Source organism: Protopterus annectens, chromosome 12.part0, assembly GCF_019279795.1.
Source record: "Protopterus annectens isolate FY-2018-M chromosome 12.part0, PAN1.0, whole genome shotgun sequence".
Taxonomy (NCBI): domain Eukaryota; kingdom Metazoa; phylum Chordata; order Ceratodontiformes; family Protopteridae; genus Protopterus; species Protopterus annectens.
In genome coordinates, this window is record NC_056746.1 from 415,658,046 (window position 1) to 415,680,140 (window position 22,095).

Below are 22,095 nucleotides of genomic sequence, written 5' to 3' on the forward strand. Positions count from 1 at the left end.
GCTGAGAACGGATCCACATTCCTAGACTCTGCAAATAAGAAAAACGTTTCCATTTGCTAACATAAGTTTTTCTCGTTTTAGACTTATGTGAGGAAATGATAATCTCATGGACTGCTGGGGAAATGCTGGGAAGCCTGGCTAAGGTTGGAAGTGGAGCAACCAAGCTGTGAGCTGGAGAGTTTGGAGGGATTGATGCAACCCGCCTGACTGATGAATCAGATAATCTGGAATTGGGTCCAGGGTCCAGGGCTGATCGAGAAGGTAGGGGTGCAGGAACGGGAACCATATCTGTCGAGGCCAGTAGAGGGCAATGAGGATCATTTTGCAACCCAACGATTTTGCTTTCTGTATGAGTTTCAGTATCAGGGGAAACGGAGGAAAGGCATAAAGAAGTCCCTGAGGCCAATCGTGGACTAGAGCGTCTCTGGGTATGTGACCTGGAAGCGGAAGAAGGGAGAAGTAGTTGCTGCATTTGCTGTTGAAAGGGGTGGCAAAAAGATCGCAGCAAGGCTGTCCCCATTTGCAGAAGATAAGATCCGCAACTTCCTGATTCAGAGACCACTCGTGAAGCATGAGGATAGCTCTGCTAAGCCTGTCCGCTATGACGTTGGATCTCCCAGGGATGTGCGTCGCAGTCAGAAAACTTTGGGAGGAAATCGCCCACTGCCACAGTCTGAGTGCTTCTCGACACAGGGGGCAGGATCTGGTCCTGCCCTGCTTGTTGATGTACCACACCACTGACATGTCTGTTTGAATTGCAATGGTCCTGGAAGGAAGAGAGTCTTGAAGGGCTTGCAACACTAGGAGCATGGCTCTCATTTCTAGGACATTTATGTGCAGATGGTACTCATGAGGTTGCCAAGTGCCTTGGACTGTCCAGCCCAGATAATGCCCCCCCCCCCCCATCAGGGAGGCGTCTGTAGTCACTGTGGCTACCGGAGGGGGCTGTATAAAAGGTCTGCCCTGCATCACTAGTGGTGAGACCATCCACCAAGAAAGGTGCCTTTTGCATGCCTCCGTAATCAGGATCATGTGAGACATGGGTAGCTCCTGGAAAGTCCACTGCGTGAAAAGAAGCCACTGAAGAATTCTCATGTGGAAACGCGCTAATGGAAGTAGAAGAATGGCAGCTGTCATGGAGCCCAGAGTTTGAAGGACATATCCGACTTGGATCCTTTTGCTCTGCATTAGGATTTGCACTTGTTGATGAATTGTGGACACTCTTTCCAGTGGTAACCTTGCGAACATTTCCCTTGTGTTTAATTCTGCTCCTATGTAAGTGATAGACTGACAGGGCAACAAGGCAGATTTTTCAAAATTTATTGTAATACCTAGCTGGGTGCAAGATGTGATTGTATAATCCCGCGCTTGTAAGAGTTGATGCCTGTTGGTAGCAGTGAAGAGCCAGTCGTCTAGATATGGAAACACCTGGAATCCTTGACATCTCAGGTGAGCCGTGACCACTGACATACATTTGGTAAACACCCTGGGGGCTATGGTGAGACCAAAGGGCAGAGCTCTAAACTGGTAATGACTGGCCCCCACCCGAAAGTGAAGAAATCTCCTGGAGCATCTGTCCACCTTGATATGGTAGTACGCATCCTGAAGATCTATTGAGCACATCCACTTGTCCTGACCCAGGAAGAGTAGAATGGACTGCAGTGTGACCATTCGAAACTATGTTCTTTGTACAGATTTGTTTAGTCTGCTGAGATCCAGAATCGGTCTCCATGTCCTCTGTCTTTTTTGGTACCAAAAAGAATCTAGAGTAAGTTCTGGATCCCTGCTGGTCTGCGGGGACTTCCCGAATGGCTCTTTTTTCTAGTAGTTTTGAAACTTCTATTACTGCTTGCTCCTTCAGACTGGATGGAACATCTGGAAGGGCCTTTTTTGACTGTAAGGGGGATTGATGGAAGGGAATTTTGTAACCTCTGGATATAATGGATAGTACCCATCTGTCTCTTGTTAAATTTTGCCAGGCTTTTGGGTACAGTGAAAGTCTTCCCCCGACTGCCTCCAGAGGTGAGCAGCCGGGCAACCCTTCAGGGATGCTGGAAGGGCTTGTCAGAGAAGGATTCTCTGTTGCTGTGGTTCTGCGGACCCCCTCTGCCACGAGGGCGGCGTCTATTATTGTTGTTTCCCCCTCTGCCTCTGGAGGAAAAATCACCACGTGTGTCAGGCAAGGCTCCCTGAGATTTGCAGAACCACATCTTCCCACTCTTTTGACTCTTGGGGTAAGGTCTAGAGGGAGTGGAAAAATGGACTCCCACAGCAAAGAGAGTCTTGCCTTCTTGCTCACACCTAGTCAATGTGTCTTTCACCTGTGGCCCAAAGACAAAGGAGCCATCAAAGGGGTATTGGTGAAGGATGCTTGAAAGGGTTCCGCAAAGTGACACAGCCGCATCCAAGCATGCCTCCTGAGAGCCACACCCATGCCCGTGGCTCTACTTGCTCCATCGGCTGCATAGGAAATGAGCCTCATGGTGGAGTTAATTACAGAATTAAGAGTCACTAGCTGGGAAGCTACTTTGGCTTGTACTCCCTCAGCTGTAGGATCTTGAAGGGTATCTCCAAGCTCTTTAAGGAGATCCCTTTGAAGGTGAATAAAATGACATAGATAGTTCAGGGACCTCATGGAGAAGGTCGCTGAAGCAAACATTCGCTTTCCGTACCTGTCCATCATCCTAGACTCCTTGTTAGGGGGATGAACAGATGAAGAGGTCTCTGCTAACTCTTTCTTGGTGGCTGCTACCACCATGGCATCAACGGACACACCTTTAGAAATGAATTGCTTATCCTGGGGGCTGTAATAAATTTATTAGGTCTCCTCGGAGTTGGTTCCACTGTGTCTGAAGCTGACCAAGCCTTTCGAGCCACTACAGATACAAGTGGGTTGAAAGGAGGAGAAACCCAGGAGGTGGAAGGTCGGGAATCGAAAGCGTCCAGGAATACAGACTCATCCTCGGTAGGGGCTAGGGGAGTCCAGTTCCCCCTCTGCCTAAGCATTTCAAGGATATCCGAAAAGGAAGCATCTTCAGAGGGGGATCTCAGGGACCCTTCCAATTCATCTAAGTCTGTATCAGAAGTGACAGACTCAGGAGAGTCAATGTGCTTCCTCTTGCACTTCTTCTTCCGAGGGGTCTCCTCTGAGTGATCAGGGGAGGCCTCAGAAGAACAGGAAACACCCAATGGGGTGTCCTGGGGCATCGGGTCCCTATGCTTGGGGTCTGGAGGAGGAGCAGAGGTTGGCACAGACACTACAGGGGGATGGAGCTGGTAGTGGAGCTGTCTCGAGGGCAGCACACTCCACATGACCTCAAAGTCGCCCCTGCCTCGAGGCAGAGAAAGCTCTGGTTCTGAAGAAATAGGAATCTTTCTCCGCACCAAGGGGGACGACTCGAGGCCGATGTTGGAGCCGAGCTCACCTGCGCCAATGCTCCGAGAGGGAGAACGGGGTCGGACAAAGGTCTGATGCCACTCGCCCCCACGAAGCAGACGAAAGAGCCCTGGCATCCAGATTCCTCAATCGAAGGAACTATCGAGGTAATCGGAGCCGAAGGAGAGATGGTGATCGGAGCCGACTGTTCCACTACTCGAACCCCAACGAACTCCGGCTCCAAACTCAATGGAGTCAGAGGAGGAACAGAAAAAGAGGTGGATGGAGCCAATACCTGTTGAGGAGGGCTAGACAATAATTTTGCTAGTGCCTGTGATTTAAGTAACCTGCTTACTACTCTCTCCACATCATGATCTGACAGCCTAGAGGATAGGAGTAGTGTGAAGAATGGTGGCTACGCTCACTTTGCAATAATGGAGACCGAGGAGCCGAATTAACTGACTATAATGAAGGGGACCTCAGCCTTTTATGGCTCTGAGATGGCTCCGAAACATCCGATGGAGCCGACGGAGGGGTTGTCTTGTCAGTGCCAGCTGGAACCGACATGCTCGGTAAATCCTGTACAGGAGTCGGCTCTGAAGGTGGAGCCGATGGTTTAGTGGATTTTGGGGATTTCACTGGCTGGGAACTCTTTGCCGGTGAATTCTGAGGTTTTAACAGACCCCTAAGAATCAATTTGTTCTTACCCTCCTGCAGGACTCTTGGACTAAAGGCATGGCAAATAGAACAAGAATCCTGCAGGTGAACAGCGCCCAAACAATAAAATTAACTAGTGTGCCCATCTGTCAGAGACATTTTCTGACAGCATGAGTCACACTTTTTAAAGCCAGATACTTTAGCTTCCTTAGACATGACCCAACTACAAAAAAACTAAGTACCACAAGGGAAACACAGACAGACAAATAAGTACTACTCTAAACAAGTACACCTATAAATATATATAACCTCTTTTTTTTTTTTGTTAAGGAAAGGAGAGCCTCTAAGTTAAACGGCTATCCTAGGGAGGGGGGAGAACTCTCTAACTTAAACGAGTTCTAAATAAAAGGGACACTAAGAAGAACGAAGTACTCAACACGTACAGAATAAAGCTAAGTAAAGTAAAATATCTATTAGTTTAAAGGGTCTAAGAGAATATTTTTACACAAAAAATTGAAAATATACAAGCCTGAGCCAGAAAACGACATACTTCGCAGCTGAAGTGGCAAACGGGATCTGGGTAGCTGTTGCTAGGCATCATGGGATAAGAGGTAGCCTCGAGCCAGTAAACAGCTCTCGAGCTATTGAAGATGGCCGAGTAGGAGCCGAGGATCGGCTCCGATCCCAAACAGCAAGAATGAAGGTGAGATAGACAACTTAACATCATATCTTTGCCAATATGGTAAATTTGACAATGCTCCCAGTCTATATTTAGGTAATCAAAATCACTCATTAAAGTGTTGTTAGGCACTATGTTTAATTTACTCATATCAATGATAAAGTCCTCATGGTTAGTTTTAGAAAGACACCCATGGTGTCAATGTTGAAGATAATATTTACAAGTCAGTATTACTAGTAATCTGTTAATAATAAGACAAAAGGAGATTGATATGTAAAGATATCCCTTCCCTTACAGTGTGATTTGCAATAATGCACTTAGCATCCTTATTATAAAACTGTGTCTTAGTAATGAAATACAGTTGCATTATTCATGGCTAAAAGTTGAATGACAGTTCATCAACTACAACTACAGCAAAGAACCTTTGACTGAACTGACAGAGCAATCAAACTGTCATCTGAGCAACATAGTCATGTGAAGACAGCTACTGTGCAGAACCAAAGTCTGAAACTGATAAACAAGTCACAGGAAGGACCATGCAGGCACTGGGAATAATTCAGAGGAAGGCCTAACAGATGACACTCAAGCATATGAATTGACCTTTTGTGAACCAGCACTGTCTCTCAAAATATGCTGACAAGAAATCACCACACTGTACTGACTTGATGTCTAAGATGGCTCTGCAATGACATTCTGTGACACATTCACTTACTGGCTTTAAGGTATAAAGCACACTGTCTACCTGTGTACACTGTACAATAAACACACCAGTCACATTGTGTCTGCATACAGTGTCCTTGAGCAGTAGAAATTGCATGGCTTGTACATGGATAAATGTACAACACAAAATAAAATGAGATGGCTGTGGCCCTCCATTACTTAATCTCTTTAAGTCTAAAATGTCTCATGGGTTGGTACAAAACAACACATAACTTTATCTGTTGATAAGTATTTTATAGCATTACTGATACAATTCAAAGCAGGTTATATCAGTTTTATCTTGAAGAAAAATGTGATGCAATCAGAATGTGTTGCTACCACTACTTAGGAAAGTACAATGTTTACAATGCAGTTGTGATGCAAATAGGAAAGTGATAACATTTTTCAACTGCTTTATGCACAGAAGGCCTGTGCCTGTAACTGCATACCCAGAAAAAATAATAACCCATTACAACTCTCATATGATGTGTCATGGGGCTATTTGTCAAACTTTTTGACATTTTAGAGAATAGCTCAACATTCCATCATAAAATGTGTGACACAGTCTGTAACAAGAGATCAAATACATAATAAATTTTGTAATGCAAAAAAATGTATCATCATACCATTTGGCAAAAACACAACCCCTACCAATTACCACATCGACGGCAACCCCCTAAGCACACAACTAGTGGTGAGGGACCTGGGCACTCAGGGTGATGACAACCTCACATTCAACCATCATGTAAGCACAGCAATGGTCGGAAAAGTCTTTTATTTGGTTCATTTCATAAGTAAAGGGACTGAATCCAGAAAAAAAGGAGGCTATTACATCTCTATACTCCTCCCTCATTAGACCAATAATTAAGTATAACGCCCCATTTGGGATGTACCTCTACAAACATCTGCATCAACTGGAAAGGCCACTGAAATACCTCACAAAGAGAATTCATGGCGTCCAACACCTGTCCTATGAAGACAGGCTCAAATCACTATCACTCTACTCCATATCAGACAGATTGCTCAGGGGTGATCTGTGTCTCGCCTACAAGGCAATCTCAGACCCTGCCCTACTAGAAATGCTCCATATCTGTAAGTCTAACTCCTCACGCACTATCTGCTCAAAAGGCCTGAGTCTAATATGCAACATCAACAAAACCTGCTGGAGAGACAGGTTTGTCTCCCCAAGGCTGCCTCATCTCTGGATAGACTTCCCATACACGTTAAACAGAGCACCTCGCTGACCCTGTTAAAGTGCAACCTTGATGAGTGGATGGGAAACCACAAATCTCTTCCAGGGGTTCCACCTGTGTCCCTCAGTGCTGACTGAGGTTTCTTTTTGGGGATAAACTCTTGGCTAGGCTTGTAAGGGCCCCAGGGCCATTAGCGTAATAACCTGCTATGATCCTATGAAATAATAAAACTAGGAGTAGTAATGAAAAGAACTTAGTAGTGGGGAAAAAAGAAGTTTATAATTGTGCACTATAGAAAATATTATGCTGTGGTGCTTAAACAGAATGCTGACTTCTTTCTGCTGTACAGGAAGTTTTGTAACAGTTAAAATGTGTGTAATTCATAACACTTTAGATAATGTACCAGAGGATAAAAAAAACAGATTAAGGACAATACAGCAGGCTGGCTAAACAGATGTACACTTATGCCTTGATAATAATACATTAATAAAACTTTTGAAGTTTGTGGAAAGCAAGCTTACTGGATTAAACAAGCCAAAGATTCTGGTGTAATCCATTAAGGCATGACTGCTAGCAAATCTATTACGAAGATGAAGATAAAGGTACACCAATGAGACATACGTCTCACTGAATTTTAAAGGCGGCCCTATCCATTTTCCACTCCTTTTTTCCAACATGTCTAAGACCACCACGATGATCTTGTTGCCATGACTTTCCCAAGGAAAAAAAGTAGTTAAACAATGGTCCAAATTCTATCCAAGACATATGCCTTGCTTTTCTTCCTCTGCACTTTCTTAATTTCACATCACCTGACCCATGATGATACTACATACAAGATTACCTCATTCCTTCCTCCTGAGTGTATATGCCAAGTACCTTCATGGTTTCTTAAAACTTCAGCACTCCCAATCCATTCCTCCAGACAGCTTAATGGACCTCATTCGGTGCAAATTCCTCACCAGCTTGCTGCACTTACTTTATTTTAATTTTCAGGTAGATGAACTCACACAGTGACCCTTTTTCAGTTTTAAATGTATTACATGAAATGAAAAGAAACAAATAACCTTAAAGTATTTTCTGATAGTTTGTGTGCATCAAGGTACCTAGTGAGTTAAGTGACAATATATTTCCAAATTTGTCATTTTTTTATTGACGTAAGCTGCTTTTTAATAAAATATTTCACAAACTTTCTACTACATCATGGCCCGAATAAATTTGTTGCATTCCTAACTGATGTAACTGCCATAGAATAAGGGTGGGATGTATCCATAGACTTTAATGGCTGAGTTACGCATACTATTCCCTGAATTCAAATCATGGGGATAAAGGTTAAGTGAATCCTTCATGAAATTAGCAGTGAAAAAATATATTTTTATGAAAGAAATTATAAAGAATGTGAATCACGGAAACCAGTAGACGGAAACTGCATCACTGTGCTTCAGCCAGTGCATGATGGGGTAGAAAATGCAGAATAAAATGTCAGAAAAATCACCTTATTGTGATATTGGGTGAAAGATTTGATGGCATAAGTAAAAAGCTTCATAATGCCATTGCCTCACCAAAACGTATACACAGAATACACTACTGATCCATTCTTGCTCCAATATTCACATACCCCATTTGTACCACCAATAAAAGGAAATTTAAAATACACATATATTAGAACACTAATTTTGATTAATATGTCCATACATTTGCACACATATTAATTGTTAAGGAACTATTAATACTTTAGTGAAGCTGGGATGTAAAAGTGATCAGCTTTCAATAAAGAGGCCATGCCAAGAACACAATCCTAATACTGATTAAATCTTGAAGCTGCCATGAAGTGCCTGTAAGAGAGTGTCAAGGTTCTTCTCTGTGTTGGAGTAGGATCTCAGTGCTTTGACAGGTGTTTTTAGTGGGAGCAATCGAAGACTGCTAAATCAAAGGATTTTTTTGTGCTGTCCATAAATCCGAATTATAGTTTTTTGCAGTGCTGGATTTTTTTCTTAAATGTCATTTGATGAAAGTGACAGCTGTACTTTACTGTTGTCCATATTTTTATGTCTATGATATGCCAAAGTACAACTACTTCTGTATTTTCTATTACCTGTTATTGCATTATGTGGGTAATACACTGCAAAAAGTTGTGAATGTTAGTGGTCTTTGCGTGTTCTCTCCTGTTACACAAGCATGGAGGTAGCATAAGAGCTATAGGGAGGGCAAAGTTTCCCATGTGGGGGTACACACAGCTTGCTGCAATGCAAAAAAAAAAAAAAAGTAGGTTCTTTAGAGTTTTTCACCCAAATGCATTTTTACACCAAATAATGCAGTTCTGATCAACTAATTTTGTTTCTGGGGTGTCCGGGTGTTATGCAATCAAATTCCAAGCACACATCCATTTCTAAGATCATGATTCTGGGCAGTGATTTACAGTACTCCAGTTTAAGTAATAATTTGCTAATGAGAGGTTTAGCTGTACAAAAATTCAGTTAAGCATTTGGCTTTAAACAAAGTGAGGCAGTGGTGTTCTCTAAATGGAGGACCAGTCCATCCTCAACCCCTTTCCCCATTTTTGCACATGGGGTCAGGGTATCACTACAACAGTGACAGTCTTCTCGAGCCAAGGTTTACACCGTCAGGTGGCTAGCCCTCACGCTGTAATTCACACTCACTCCTAGGGGTACTTTTAGTGTGTCCAATCCACCATGAAACAAAAGATTTCATTCTGAGAAGTCTACCACTTGCCTATCAGTTTAGGCAACCCTGAAAAAATTGTGGGAAGCATCTTCCCATTAGCCAGAGCTTCTTCGGCTTCCCCAGAATGGAGAACAGCTGTTTTGGTGCAAGATATTTCTATAAAGTCACAGTCTCTGAAAAAGTTTTGCTTCTGGTCAAAGACTAAGTTAATGAAGTATCTAGCCACATATCCAGATACTTGTAGGTCTTGACAGGTTCTATTTGAACCCTAACAGAAGCAGTAATGACCAATTTTTCATTTACCCTAGTCCGTTTTTATGGGTACCAAACACAGTTTTTTTTTATTGATTGACCATCCTACAGCAAATGAAATTAAGTGTAATACGTTTGTTTTAGTTTGGTGAGGCTTCCAAAACTGCACACACTACTCCACCTGCAGCTTTTCCCATGGTTTTTACTGTAAAAGAAAGATAGATATTTGATTTCTTTGAGTACACAACCTCATCACGTAACTACTTACTCATAAAATAAATTTACTTGCTCTGCTTTGTAGATCTGCCACCTACTTTAATTATTTTGAATTTTTTATTTTATTATTTATTTTTTTGAGACTATCCAGAAAACTGAGCACTGCTCCAATAATCCAGAAATGACTTTGCAAAATCTAGTATTTTGTAGTGTGGCAAACAGAATGCCTGCAATTATAAAGTCACTGCCGCCAGACATGAACTGTCATAAAAGTATCACTTCAGTGCAATGTGACTGTGTTCTAACAAGGGAAGGAAAACTAAACAAAAATTAAGACATTTTTCCTTCTATTACAATGATTAGGCAGGTCCATTTACTGCATAATGGAGTATGTGTGTCATAATTACTCCATGACATTCTCCTCTTAAGGCTTTTCTAGCTTTCCTACACCCAGACACGCATGTACACACACATGTGCACGCATGCATGCACTTGCGCGCACGTGCACACACACACATGCACACAATCTGCTTATGGATCTAATTTAAAGTGAATAATTTAGTAGTTTTAACAACTTCACTTGTACAGAAAAGTAAAGATCTAATTACATCTTCCGGTAACTAGAGTTCAGTTAGAAACTAAGGCGATGGAAAGATGGCAGGGAAGAGTGGGTATTCCCACTCTGGCAGGGAAGTTGGAGCAGTGCTAGTTGAGCACTAACACAGTCTCAGAGAGGAGATGCGACAGTGCAAATGCATAGCCTGTTAGACAGGTGCTAGACTCACAAAGCTACCTGCATATAATATCCTTGAAAGCAGGTGTGCCAAAGCATGCACTGGAATCTGGAGGACATTCTGGCCTTTTCTATGATGTGGACTGCCTATCCCTTGTCCAAGGGTGGCATTAGTTTATTAAAAACAACTTCACTACTGGGATGCCATGAAGGCATAAAGCACCCTCTTGACTGCCTGAAAAGACAGCCACCTCTAGACAGCTGTCTCCCTGACCTCAGGACAAATCTCCAGATAAAGGATTGAATGAACTGTGTCCAATTGGAGGGAAGGCTTTTCAGTCAGAAAGCACGGAGGCAAAAAACAACAGAAAAAATAAATAACTTAGCAGTTTTATATATGATGTTCTAGCTGTCATCTATTTGTTCAGCATAATAGCTTTATGAAGTCTTGCCGAAGGCTGGCTTCTGCCAACCCCCCCCCCCCCAACCAGCTATTACTACTAAATACTGAAAAAAAATCAACAGCATGAGACCAAACAGTGATCCTGTAGTTTCTCACTAGCTACTGGCATCACATGAGATGTCCAAAAATGTCAAAACTACGCCTACACGATTTACAAAGGAAATATATAAATTCCTCTGAATCACCCTCATAGGTTTGCTGCCATTCAATTACTTATCTACCTTACAGACATGGGTCTAATCATTCCCACATGTCCTCTATGGTATGCAGTCAGAGGCATTAACACAGACCAATTATATTTGTTCTTTTTGTCTAGCTCAGCAGTGAACCAGTCATTGAACTATATCAATCTGGACTGACAATGCCATTATTGTGTGACATTATGACCATGCTGTTGTCTGTCTGCTTGACCAACTGCATTACTATTATGGAGAGACTAACCTATAGACATTTTTTCACTGCTTTTCATCCAACAGAAGTAATAATTGACCAATGTAAAATTGCCCAGTTCCTTCCTTCCGTTGCCCTCATTGTTTAAAGGCACCATCATAGCTACCCTATACTCCAGTGCTCTTCCCACATAATTTACTTTAAGGCCTTCAAAAAATATGTGGTACCTCTCTAAATACAGGAGGTGAAAACTCTTGAAACTCATGCCTCATCACTCCTTAGTATGCGAATGTCACTTTGCACCATCCCACTCTCCACATTTACATTTACTTCTTGGTCTTTTCATAGATTCATAGGTGTGCTAGGCTAATGGCCCTGTTGCCTTTACAAGCCTAGCCCATAGAAGTGCCACCCGACGTTAGTTCCTAGTGCCTCTATCAAGTAGACTCACTGGAGTGATCCCTGGGGTGAACTATTTCTCATCGATTCATCAAAATTTGTCTTGAAGAGGGCCAGTGCGGTGCTCTGCTTGACATGTATGGGAAGTCTATTCCAGAACATGGGTTGTCTCTGGGCTATGAACCTGTCCCTCCAGTATGTTCTGTTGATTGTGGTAATCAGGTTGAGGTCTCTGGAGTGTGTGGTGTGGAGGGATTGGGATTTCTTTAGATGAAGCATTTTTAACAGAGCTGGGTTAGACATGGCTTTGTAAGTCAAGCAGAGATCGCCTCTTAGTAGATGATATGAGACAGAGAATAGCTGGAGTTTTTTGAGTCTGTCTGTGTATGACGTGTTTAAGGACTAGGATCCTCTTCGTGAGGTACTTTTGTGGCCTTTCCAGCTGTTGCATGTGTCTAGTGAGGTATATGCCAAATGGGGCATTATACTTGATGACTGACCTTATGAGGGAAGAGTAGAGAGAGATGATGACCTCTTTCTTCCTGGATGCAAAACTCTTGGTAATGAGATGTGCCACATAGAAGGACTTTCTGACCACAGTAGCAATGTGGTGGTCGAAGGAGAGGTTGCTGTCAACCTGTGTCCCCAGATCTCTTATAACACCTTCAGTGTTCAGTGGGCTCCCATCAATGTGTTAATTAGTGGAAACTTGAGTTTTTCCCACAGTGGATGACAACCCATTTTTTTGGCATTAAGCTTAAGGCCATGGTTTTGACACCAGTCACTGGTCTCAGTGAGGCCTTTCTGTAGGATGTCTACATCACTTGGGGAGTTAATAATGGCTCCCCAGCTTGCAGTTGTCTGCAAACTTGGTCAGAGTCCCTGCGCATTGGTCTGGACTTCTAAGAAGTAGGTGCCAAACAGGAGAGGACCCAGGATCGATCCTTGTGGGACTCCACTCATAACTGGTCGGCAGTCTGACTTGGAGTCCGCTATTTTCACAGTGTGGGTTCTATCTGTGAGCCAATTTGCAACACACCTAGTGATATAGGGGTTGATGCCTAGTTTGGTGAGTTTATCAATAATTCCTGAGTGGGGATTGGTATCAAATGCCTTGGCCAGATCAAGGTAGGCTGTATGAACTGCCTTGCCCTCATCCACAGCTCTGATGACTGACACAAAGAAGTCAACCAGGTTGAGCAGGCATGATCTCTCTTTCAAAAAACCAAAGTGCATGGGATCTAGAGTTTGGAGACTCCCTATATCCTTGTTAATAAGGTCCATGATGTAAAGCTCAATTGCTTTACATATCAGACTCGTCAGGCTAATGAGGCAATAATACCCATGGTCTGTAGTCACTCCCCCTTTATGGAGAGGGATGACTGTAGCAGTGTGCCATTTGGTAGGGACAAAGGCTGAGGTGAGGATGTGATTGAACAGGGCACACAGATGTGGTGCCAGTTCCCTTTGCAGTTCATGTAGAACACATCCAGGAATACTGTTGGTCCCATGGAAGCTGTATTCTTAGCTTTGGACGATGCAGCTTTAACCTGTGCTGCAGTAATCCTGGGTGCATGGCATTTCTCAGGTATTGCAATTAGTGGTACTATTCCTTATCTCTAATAAGCAGAAGTGAAACATATGTTCAGTACCTCATTTTGCCTTGGGCTTCCTCATACATAAGGACTTTAAGAGTCCAAGCATTATTTTTTTTTTATAAAGAGAAGATTCTAAGACCCCATACAAAGCAGCATGCTACAAGTACCGATCTCCACTCTGAGAGGCTGCAGTAAAAGTCGCACACCATACAGAAACTACACTTCTCGTAGATTTACTAGATTAAAATTAATACTTCAACTGGAATAAAACAACACTAGTGTGATGCCCGTGCACTGACCCACCAATCAAGGAGCCTCAATCCTCACCATTAACACCAGTGAGGGGCATCCGTATAGGGAAAGGATAATAAATACACACACAGTAAAGTAAAATTTACCTTAAGAGCTCACAGAGATCAGTCAGTCAGTCTGGGGCTGGTTTCTCCATTTCTCTCCAGGTCCCAATAAGATTCCCCACTGGCACAGCTATAGGGTACAGATCTCAACCTAGTGGGCAAGCTAAAACCTCCAGCACCCTCTCTGTACAACCAGTGCTTTGTGTCCCTGCCCAAGTAGCTGACACACACACACACACACACACACACACACACACACACACACACACACACACACACACACACACACTTTGAGATAAGAGTTTATACAACCACACAGACACTCCTGGGGAAGCCTGGCACAGGTTCTCCAGCTATACCCCTTTTCTACCCAGTCTAAAAAGTAGTACCAGCTGCCACCATCCACTAATATTTATCAGCTACTCAAAGGCCCTTAAAAGGGTGTCCAATTATTACTGTGCAATATTATTATCCAATTGGTAAGTGTGACCTAAGAACTGTCAAGGCTTATTTGGAGTGATTTGGTACAGCATCACTATATACATGCAATGTACCCTTAGAACTTAAATTATCTCTACACAAAACAGCCACAGTTGAAAGGTTTAAGAATATTTAATAATTAATAAAAACACAAAACAATACTTCTTACTACACAGTGCTAGTCAAGAGTTCAGAGATCACAGAGAAATACTTAAAATAGTACCATAGAAAAGTTCTGACATCAACACAGAAAAACACTCAGTCTACTCTTCCTAATTTCTAAGAGAAAACACAGTTCTAAATAACATACATTTAGAGCAAAGCAATGCTGGTGATGTTGGATTTTCTCAAGACAAAATGCTCAGAGCTCTCTGATTCTCTCTTTAAACTGATAACACAGAGCTGCTTCACATGACATCATTCTTCACACTTCTCTGGTGTTCCCAGGCTAACAGAAACTACATTTACATTATTTACACCTGGTCAGAAACCAGAGCAATAAAGGACATTTATACATGCAAATTCTAGCCATTAACTCTGGTCTTAAAACAATAGGCAGGATGCCTCCCTCTAGACATATCGGCTCCGAATTTTGACATCAAATACAGTCATAAAGTACTTGACTTAGCTTTCTTACAGCAGAGTGCACTGTTGTTACATTTTTGCAGTTCAATATCTAATGCAGTCTTTCCACATTTAAGAGAACAAGCCTGTGGCTTACATCAATATTTACAAATGACAGAATTATCTACAAAATTCTGTCTGGCTAGGCTGGCAGCCTTCACCAGTCTTCACAACTAGTATCCCATCAGCAACAATTCTTTAAAATCAGTGCACCAGAATGATAAATGGTTATCCACTTCTGTTAAAATCAATAGAGGTTAAGACTTCAGTCTTAGGTGCCAACATCATGACTGCATCATATATAAAAACTTATCTGTATTAAGAACAGTTTTCGTCTGATACAAACTTCCCCATGTGTTATTTTTTTAATAAACCAAGTGCTTCTTTTATTTAATTTTTAATAATTTTTATTTAGTGACAGGACAGCTATAGTGGGAGGAAGAGAGTTAGTGGACTGAATAGCAGACTCATTTAATCCCCGCTCACTGTTAGGGAAAGTTCAGGAAGATGAATACTAATTTCTTTAATTTTTTTCTCACATTGTCAGGAGGTAGAAAGGGACATGCCTCTCCTGCAGGGCTTCACATAAATCCAGCCTTTACTGAGTGGCGCTTAGTAGGAGTAACTGTGACTATGTGGGTACGAGAATAGGCATATGAAAACATAGCTTTCAAATGTATTTAGTTCACACTGTGCTTTGCATTAACATAATTGACAAGGTCATAATTCTGTGAATTTATTTTGCTTAAATCACTCCTTCTGACAGATTTTTTTTCTTATTTTATGTAAAGGTGGAAATGGAGAAGTACTAACTCTCTGATCTTCTGGACAGAGTCTTTAAAATTTTGCTCTCAATGTAAAATGACTGGGGACAGTTTTGATGAGAAAACAGTATGTGCAAAATGTTTTAGTTATCTGGATAAGAGTTTGCCAACTCACACTGATAATACCTGTCAGACTGTGACTTCTAGCCATCTTTCCCTATAAATATAGTTAAGAAAAATATGAGAAGTGGATGTGGAAACAAATCCAACCACTGACAGTTACAATAATTATTACTAGAAAAATGGTTTAGGAATAGATGATCCTCTTGCTGGAAATAAGTGAGTGATGGAGATAAGACTTGCATAGAAGCGTAGTCAGCAAAGGGTAAGGAAATGGAGAAGGAGAGCCATAGGTGGTTCAAAGATTAACACAGAATCATCCTTATTACAGGAGTTCAGTGTTGTTCCTGGCTCCTCTCTGCATTCTGAATGTTTAGATTCTGATCATTTACAGTTGAGTGACCTGCAAATACTGATTATAGGGGATTATGTGCTTAGAAGCTTAAATAACTTACCCCCTAGACAAGATATAGATAAAAAATATCAATTCATGCCTTAGTGGTAGTTATATCAGAGACATGAAGAATGCACTAGTGAATTTATTTAAAAGGTCTACAAGGTAAGATATAGTGTTTTTGGTGATATAGTTAAGTCTAGTTTTATAACTATATCAACAGTATAATCTCTCTCAAAAAAAAAAAACATTCTTTTAGTTTTGTGCAAGTACTTTCTGTTCCTAGTCACAATCATGAACTTTTCAAGAAGGTTCACAGTTTACTAATTTGATTAAGAAACTTTAAGTAAGTCAATTACTGAATTAACTTTTTTGGGAAAACACGAGTCTCAGACCTACTATATTTGACCAGGACAAATTGCATTTAAGTTGCTATGGGGAAGAGGTGGACAAACTCAAAGTTAATTAAGCTGTTTCACCATTTTAGGGAAAAAAAATGTGAAGACTGAAGTCAAATTTAAGCATCTCTCTTTATTAAAATTTCTATTATGTCATGCTAGGAGTGACTTTGAAGATAGATTCTTGGGAGAAAAATATAACATGAAAATGTAATATTTTTTTGACTGAACCTTGGTTTAATGAAACACTTGCACTTGAGGGATTTAGGGATATCAGTAAACACTGGATGAAATAATAAAAGAGGAGGTGTGTCAGTTTATGCAGAAAACTGTCTTCCATCAACTACTCTCTTCACATGAAAGGATACAGAAATTACTGGAGTGAACATTGGTATGAAAAAAGCAAAATGCAGGGTGGATTTATTTTATAGGCTACCTAATATTTTTTTCTGCCTCCTTGGCTTTCAGCAAGGTCAAGATATGGTAGTAGGTGACTTAAATGCTCTTCAAATTGAAAGAGGGAAATGGCCCTGGGAAACAATGGTATTGACTACATGACATAAGTAAGGGAATGGGTTAATTACAAAGAGATGACAAACCAAATGGAAAGGATAAAATATTGGATGCTGTATGTATTAAAGATAAGGAAGCGGTTAGTTACTGAGCCAGAGCTGACAGGCACCAGTCATTTGTTGCTTATTGGGGGGGGGGGGGTCAGTAAGTTTCTCTTTAAGGAAACTTCTTTTGTTTGTGTTCTTAAATTTACATTTTATCAAGCAGACTATGTTTCAATCACTAGAAAATTCATTAGCTGAGACTGGTATGGGGCAATGAAGAACAAGTCCATTTCTGATTTTTGGTATCAATACACATTTACCCTTTATAAAGACGGGTAGACAATGAAAGAGAAAAATGCATGTTGGACTTTGAAACTGGACTAACTCATCTAAAGAAAGGAAAGGATTATGGCTGTTACATAAGAGGTCAGCAACAGTATAGAATATGACTAATTATCAATGAATTAGATCTAGCTTTAGGCACTTCAGTAAGGAATTCTAGGAAAAACTTTTGACTTAAATCTTGCCTACCATACTGCAGACAACAAAAAGGCTCTCTTTAAACACCTGAGGATTTACAAGGATGAACAAGACAATTATGTTAATCTGGTTAAAGATGATATTTTTATTACCAAAACAAACCATATTACTAACCCTATTCATACAGTTGTTCTTTGCTTTGTCACCCTTCGACAAAACTGATGTCTGTGAATATTTTGATTCATGCCCAACTACTTCAAACAATATAGTTCAAGTAGCATTAATAGTAGTTAACCCAGCAGCAGCAGCTGGACCTGATAATCTGAACTGACATTTTTTTTTAATCAAATGTTTTAGATGTTTTGGTTCCCTGCATCATTTGTCTTTTTCTGAGCACACTTTGCATTTGTTATATGCCACAACAATGGAAAACAGCAGTTGTTTCTGTTTATAAGGATGGTACAAACAACAAAGTGGATAATTTCTACCCCATTAGTTTAACATACATTACTGAAAATTTTTTTCATTGGGTTCTTCAGTTTTCAACACGGGTTTAGGGACAGAACATCTTGTATGGCAATCTGGATACATTTTTGTCAGAATGTATGGGAAGCTGCAGACATGCCCTTACCAGTAGATGTTGTTTTGTACTTAGATTTGTCCAAACCACTTGATTCTGTCCCTTGTATTGTGATTAGTAAAGTAATGCACATCATCAACATTAACAGGTATATTATAGGATGGATTAGTAACTGTCTGTAAAACAGAACCTTTACAGGTACAGTTGAAGATGCCATCTCTCAGGAGTTGTTAGTTACGGTCGGTGTTGGGACATGTTACAGTTTTTTCAAGTCTGATTTTCCAGTGGAGGGGGGCATGTGGGTCATCAAGTTTGCTGACCATTCTAAAATAGGGTCAGTCATGACATCAACTATTGATCAAGCTAGAATTCAGGTTTTGCAGGCAAATTGTTTTTGTGGTTAAATAGCAAAGCAGTGAACTTCAATGTTAAAAAGAAAATATGCATTATGGAAGTACCAATCATGTTACCTGTATGCTATGAATATCATCATCACTGGAATCAAATTAAAGATCAGGTATGTGAGGGTTACTGTTATCAGTGTGCTTAACTATGAAGCTTATCTACTTTTGATAACTAGAAAACGTTATTCAGCCATAAAGGATATATTGTACTGCATTACCAGTAGAGATGAAACAGTTCTTCTACAGTATCAGGTATTAACCATGCCCTATGCTGATTATTGTATAAAGGTATGTGTTTACAATCAAAATCAGTCACTTAATATTACAAAGGATTCAGAGATATTTCACCAAGCAGATTAGGAGCATAAAACATTTGAATTATATAAACAGCTTGGTGGAGACGTCCTTGTTCTCGACAAGCTGTACTTAATTTAATTCAGGGTGAACTTACATTAATTCATAAATGTTTCTTTTTACATTAGGAATTGAGTTTAAGCCAATTCCTTCTGTACTAAGAATTGTGGTTTATTTGTTGGTATAAAATGTTATACAACTGTTTTAAGAAGAAGGGCCTTTCATGGGAGGGACGGAGGACTTTGGAAAATAATGCCCCTATGAATTAGAAGGGCTGATATTCTTGAGATATTAAAACATGCAGTGGATAATTAGTTTGGTAACTTTTTTTTTTAATTTTCAAGTAGATGTTGGCAGACAAGTCTATGGTCTCCTAGGAGGCTCAAAGTTTGAAATACCCATACACTGATCAGTTAATTTTTAATCCTACCCACTTTAAATAAGCATCTGCCTAACTATTAACTCATTTTGCTTTAAGCAGCTTAAATAATATTGTAACTAGTCACATTTTCTTCTAATTGTTTAAAACCTTGTTTGTAACAACTCACATACTTGTCTGCCAATTGTTAATACTGTGTATAATTGAATTGCCTGAGGAGCTTTTTTTCTCTCCGGGTCTCTGCTTGTGAGATCCTATAGCTGATTATTACTACTGTGTTACTAAAATTTAATAAATTGTTTTCTAGTCCTGAGGAGCTTTTCTCCCCGGGTCTCTGCTGAAAATGAGCCAAAAGCTCAGCCAGACAAACCCAGTTAACAAATGTAAAATAAATAAGTAAGTCTTTACAAAGAAGTGTGTTAAGTCCATCTCAGGTAAAGTAGCTGGGCTGGAGAGACGTTTGCACTTGAACATATTTATATTTTCTTTTACATTATGCCATCATTTTTATTTTATGTTTTACGACAATCAGAAGTGGGGTGCATTACTTTACAATCAATAATAGTGCTTAAGGAACAGTGCACAGTAAGGACAGGGATTTTGTCTTATTTTGAGATGAACTCAAAGGCTTAGTTATACTTCTTTACCTTGTCACCTCAAATAACTACAACAGGGATTTGTTTTTTTCATGCCTGCCTATAAATTATACAATTTCTGCTCTTAATAAAAAAAAAATACTAGCACAGTTTAAGTTTACAGCAATATTTTTTTGTATTCATAACCCTTCTGTTAATCTACTTCTTTTCTTTTCTACAGCTAATGTGAAGATCAGTATTGCAGACTGAAAAAAGAAGCACTATGTGGAGCTGTGTTTCATTAAATGATACAGAGAAAACTGTGGACCAGCAACTCTGTCATGACTTTCATCTGGTTCTTTCAGTCTTAGCCTTTGTCTACCTCATTATATGTCTCCCTACTGGCCTTTGTTACAACATTCTGCTGGTCCTTGTTAACATTTACAACAAAGCATCGATGACAATGCCTGATGTTTACTTTGTCAATATGGCCATTGCAGGACTTATAATTAACATGGTGGCACCTCTGTATCTTTTAGGACCTGAAAATACAACATGGACCATTTGGAATGTTAACAAAGAAATTTACATAACATTACTAATTTTAATCAATATCTCATCTCTAGTTACAATGTACTCCGCCACTCTGCTGAGTCTGGACTATTACATTGAGCGTGCTTTACCAAGAACGTATATGTCTAGTGTTTACAATACAAAACATGTTTGTGGATTCATATGGGGCGGAGCTATTCTTACAAGTTTTTCATCTCTTCTCTTTTATGTCTGTAATCACGTCTCCAACAAAATTTTAGAATGCTCCAAGATACAAAATAAAGAGGCTGCAGATGGCATCATGGTATTTATTGGCTATGTAGTACCAGCTTTAGCCATATTTTATGCTTTTGTACTGATTCTGAGAATTAAAAAGGAGTCCACACCACTTGACCAAGACACTGGCAGGTTAGATCCTTCTGTACACAAACTGCTGATTGCAACTGTCTGCACCCAGTTTATTCTCTGGACTCCTTATTACATGACTCTTCTTGTGCACATAGTTTCAGCAATACAAGGAAAGTTAACAGGAGGATACTACAGCAAAATATTTTTTTTTCTCAAAGGACTGTCTAAATTCTTGGCCTTCTCTAGTAGCTTTGTTATACCTTTATTGTACAGATATATGAATAAAAACTTCCCATACAAACTCAGAAGGTTGCTCAAAAAACTGCACTGTGGAAATCAAGGTTGTTCACATGAACGTACGGTCGTGCAGCAAGTTGTAACCTAAAATTCTACACACTGTACCAACAGCAAAACAAGTCTGTTAGCTCCTGACTTCGGTGGCAGCAGTCTGGGCTGAAATTATGCAAAGCAACACTCTAGCAGAACCTGCAAATTGTCAGTAGCAGTTGTATTTTACAGGGTGCCTTTTCTGAAGGTAGATGCTATTTTTATGACAATGACCATGGATATTTATGAGACTTGATAACTGTCCACAGTGGTTGCTACCGCTGAGTGGAAAGTTCTGTTTAGTTTAGTGTGACATAACTAAGTAGAATTACTGCAGTTCTGTTCAGCTTTGATAAGTGTTTTTTTTTTGTTTTCTGAACTGCTTCTCAGTAAAAAAAATTAGATGCCTCAACAAAATCCCAGTTGCTCTGAAACACCACAATATGAATTTGAACATATGGTTTGAATAGTTCTAGTGATTGACTTGTGGTATTGGTTGTTAACTTAGTCATAGGCAAGTGTAGGTAATGATATTGACATTCTATACTTTTAGCTACACTATCTAGTCCCTTGGCACATGAGCACTGCGTTTACTGCTGGCAATCTGTAACAGTGTGTAAAGACCAGCAGTGACTTGCAATCCATGACTGTATTCATTTGCAAAGTTTACAAAATGAGAAGAGTCTATTAATGAAGTACCTAATAAAAGCTAAGGACAGCTATTATACAAATATATATATATATATATATATATATATATATATATACACACACACATATATATATATATATATATATATATATATATATATATATATGTGTAAATACTGTGAGTTTCACTGTCTTATGAAGTAGATAATACGGTTGTCTATGTTTTTATATTACTTCTGTGAATATTTTAAAACATTTTATCACTAGACTAAGTGAAAAAATTAAGGTCCTAATATTACCAATTTCATCAACATTTGTTCCAGATGTACAAATGGTATCAATATTTGTGACCATGTCAATAATATTCATTAATGTCTTTTAATAATGTGATGACAGGCCAAGTACTGTGTAATTT

General features: G+C 40.0%; 1 protein-coding gene across 1 annotated transcript in view; it reads left to right on the forward strand.

Moving 5' to 3' along the window:
- GPR146 (G protein-coupled receptor 146) overlaps window positions 1-21,778 on the forward strand; it is a 78,399-nt gene extending 56,621 nt beyond the window's left edge. The window contains exon 2 of the mRNA XM_044089530.1: window positions 20,044-21,778. Within this exon, the coding sequence (XP_043945465.1) occupies window positions 20,086-21,087 (1,002 nt within the window). The 5' untranslated portion in view covers window positions 20,044-20,085 and the 3' untranslated portion in view covers window positions 21,088-21,778. The remainder of the gene's footprint in view (window positions 1-20,043) is intronic.
- Window positions 21,779-22,095: the final 317 nt, after the last annotated feature.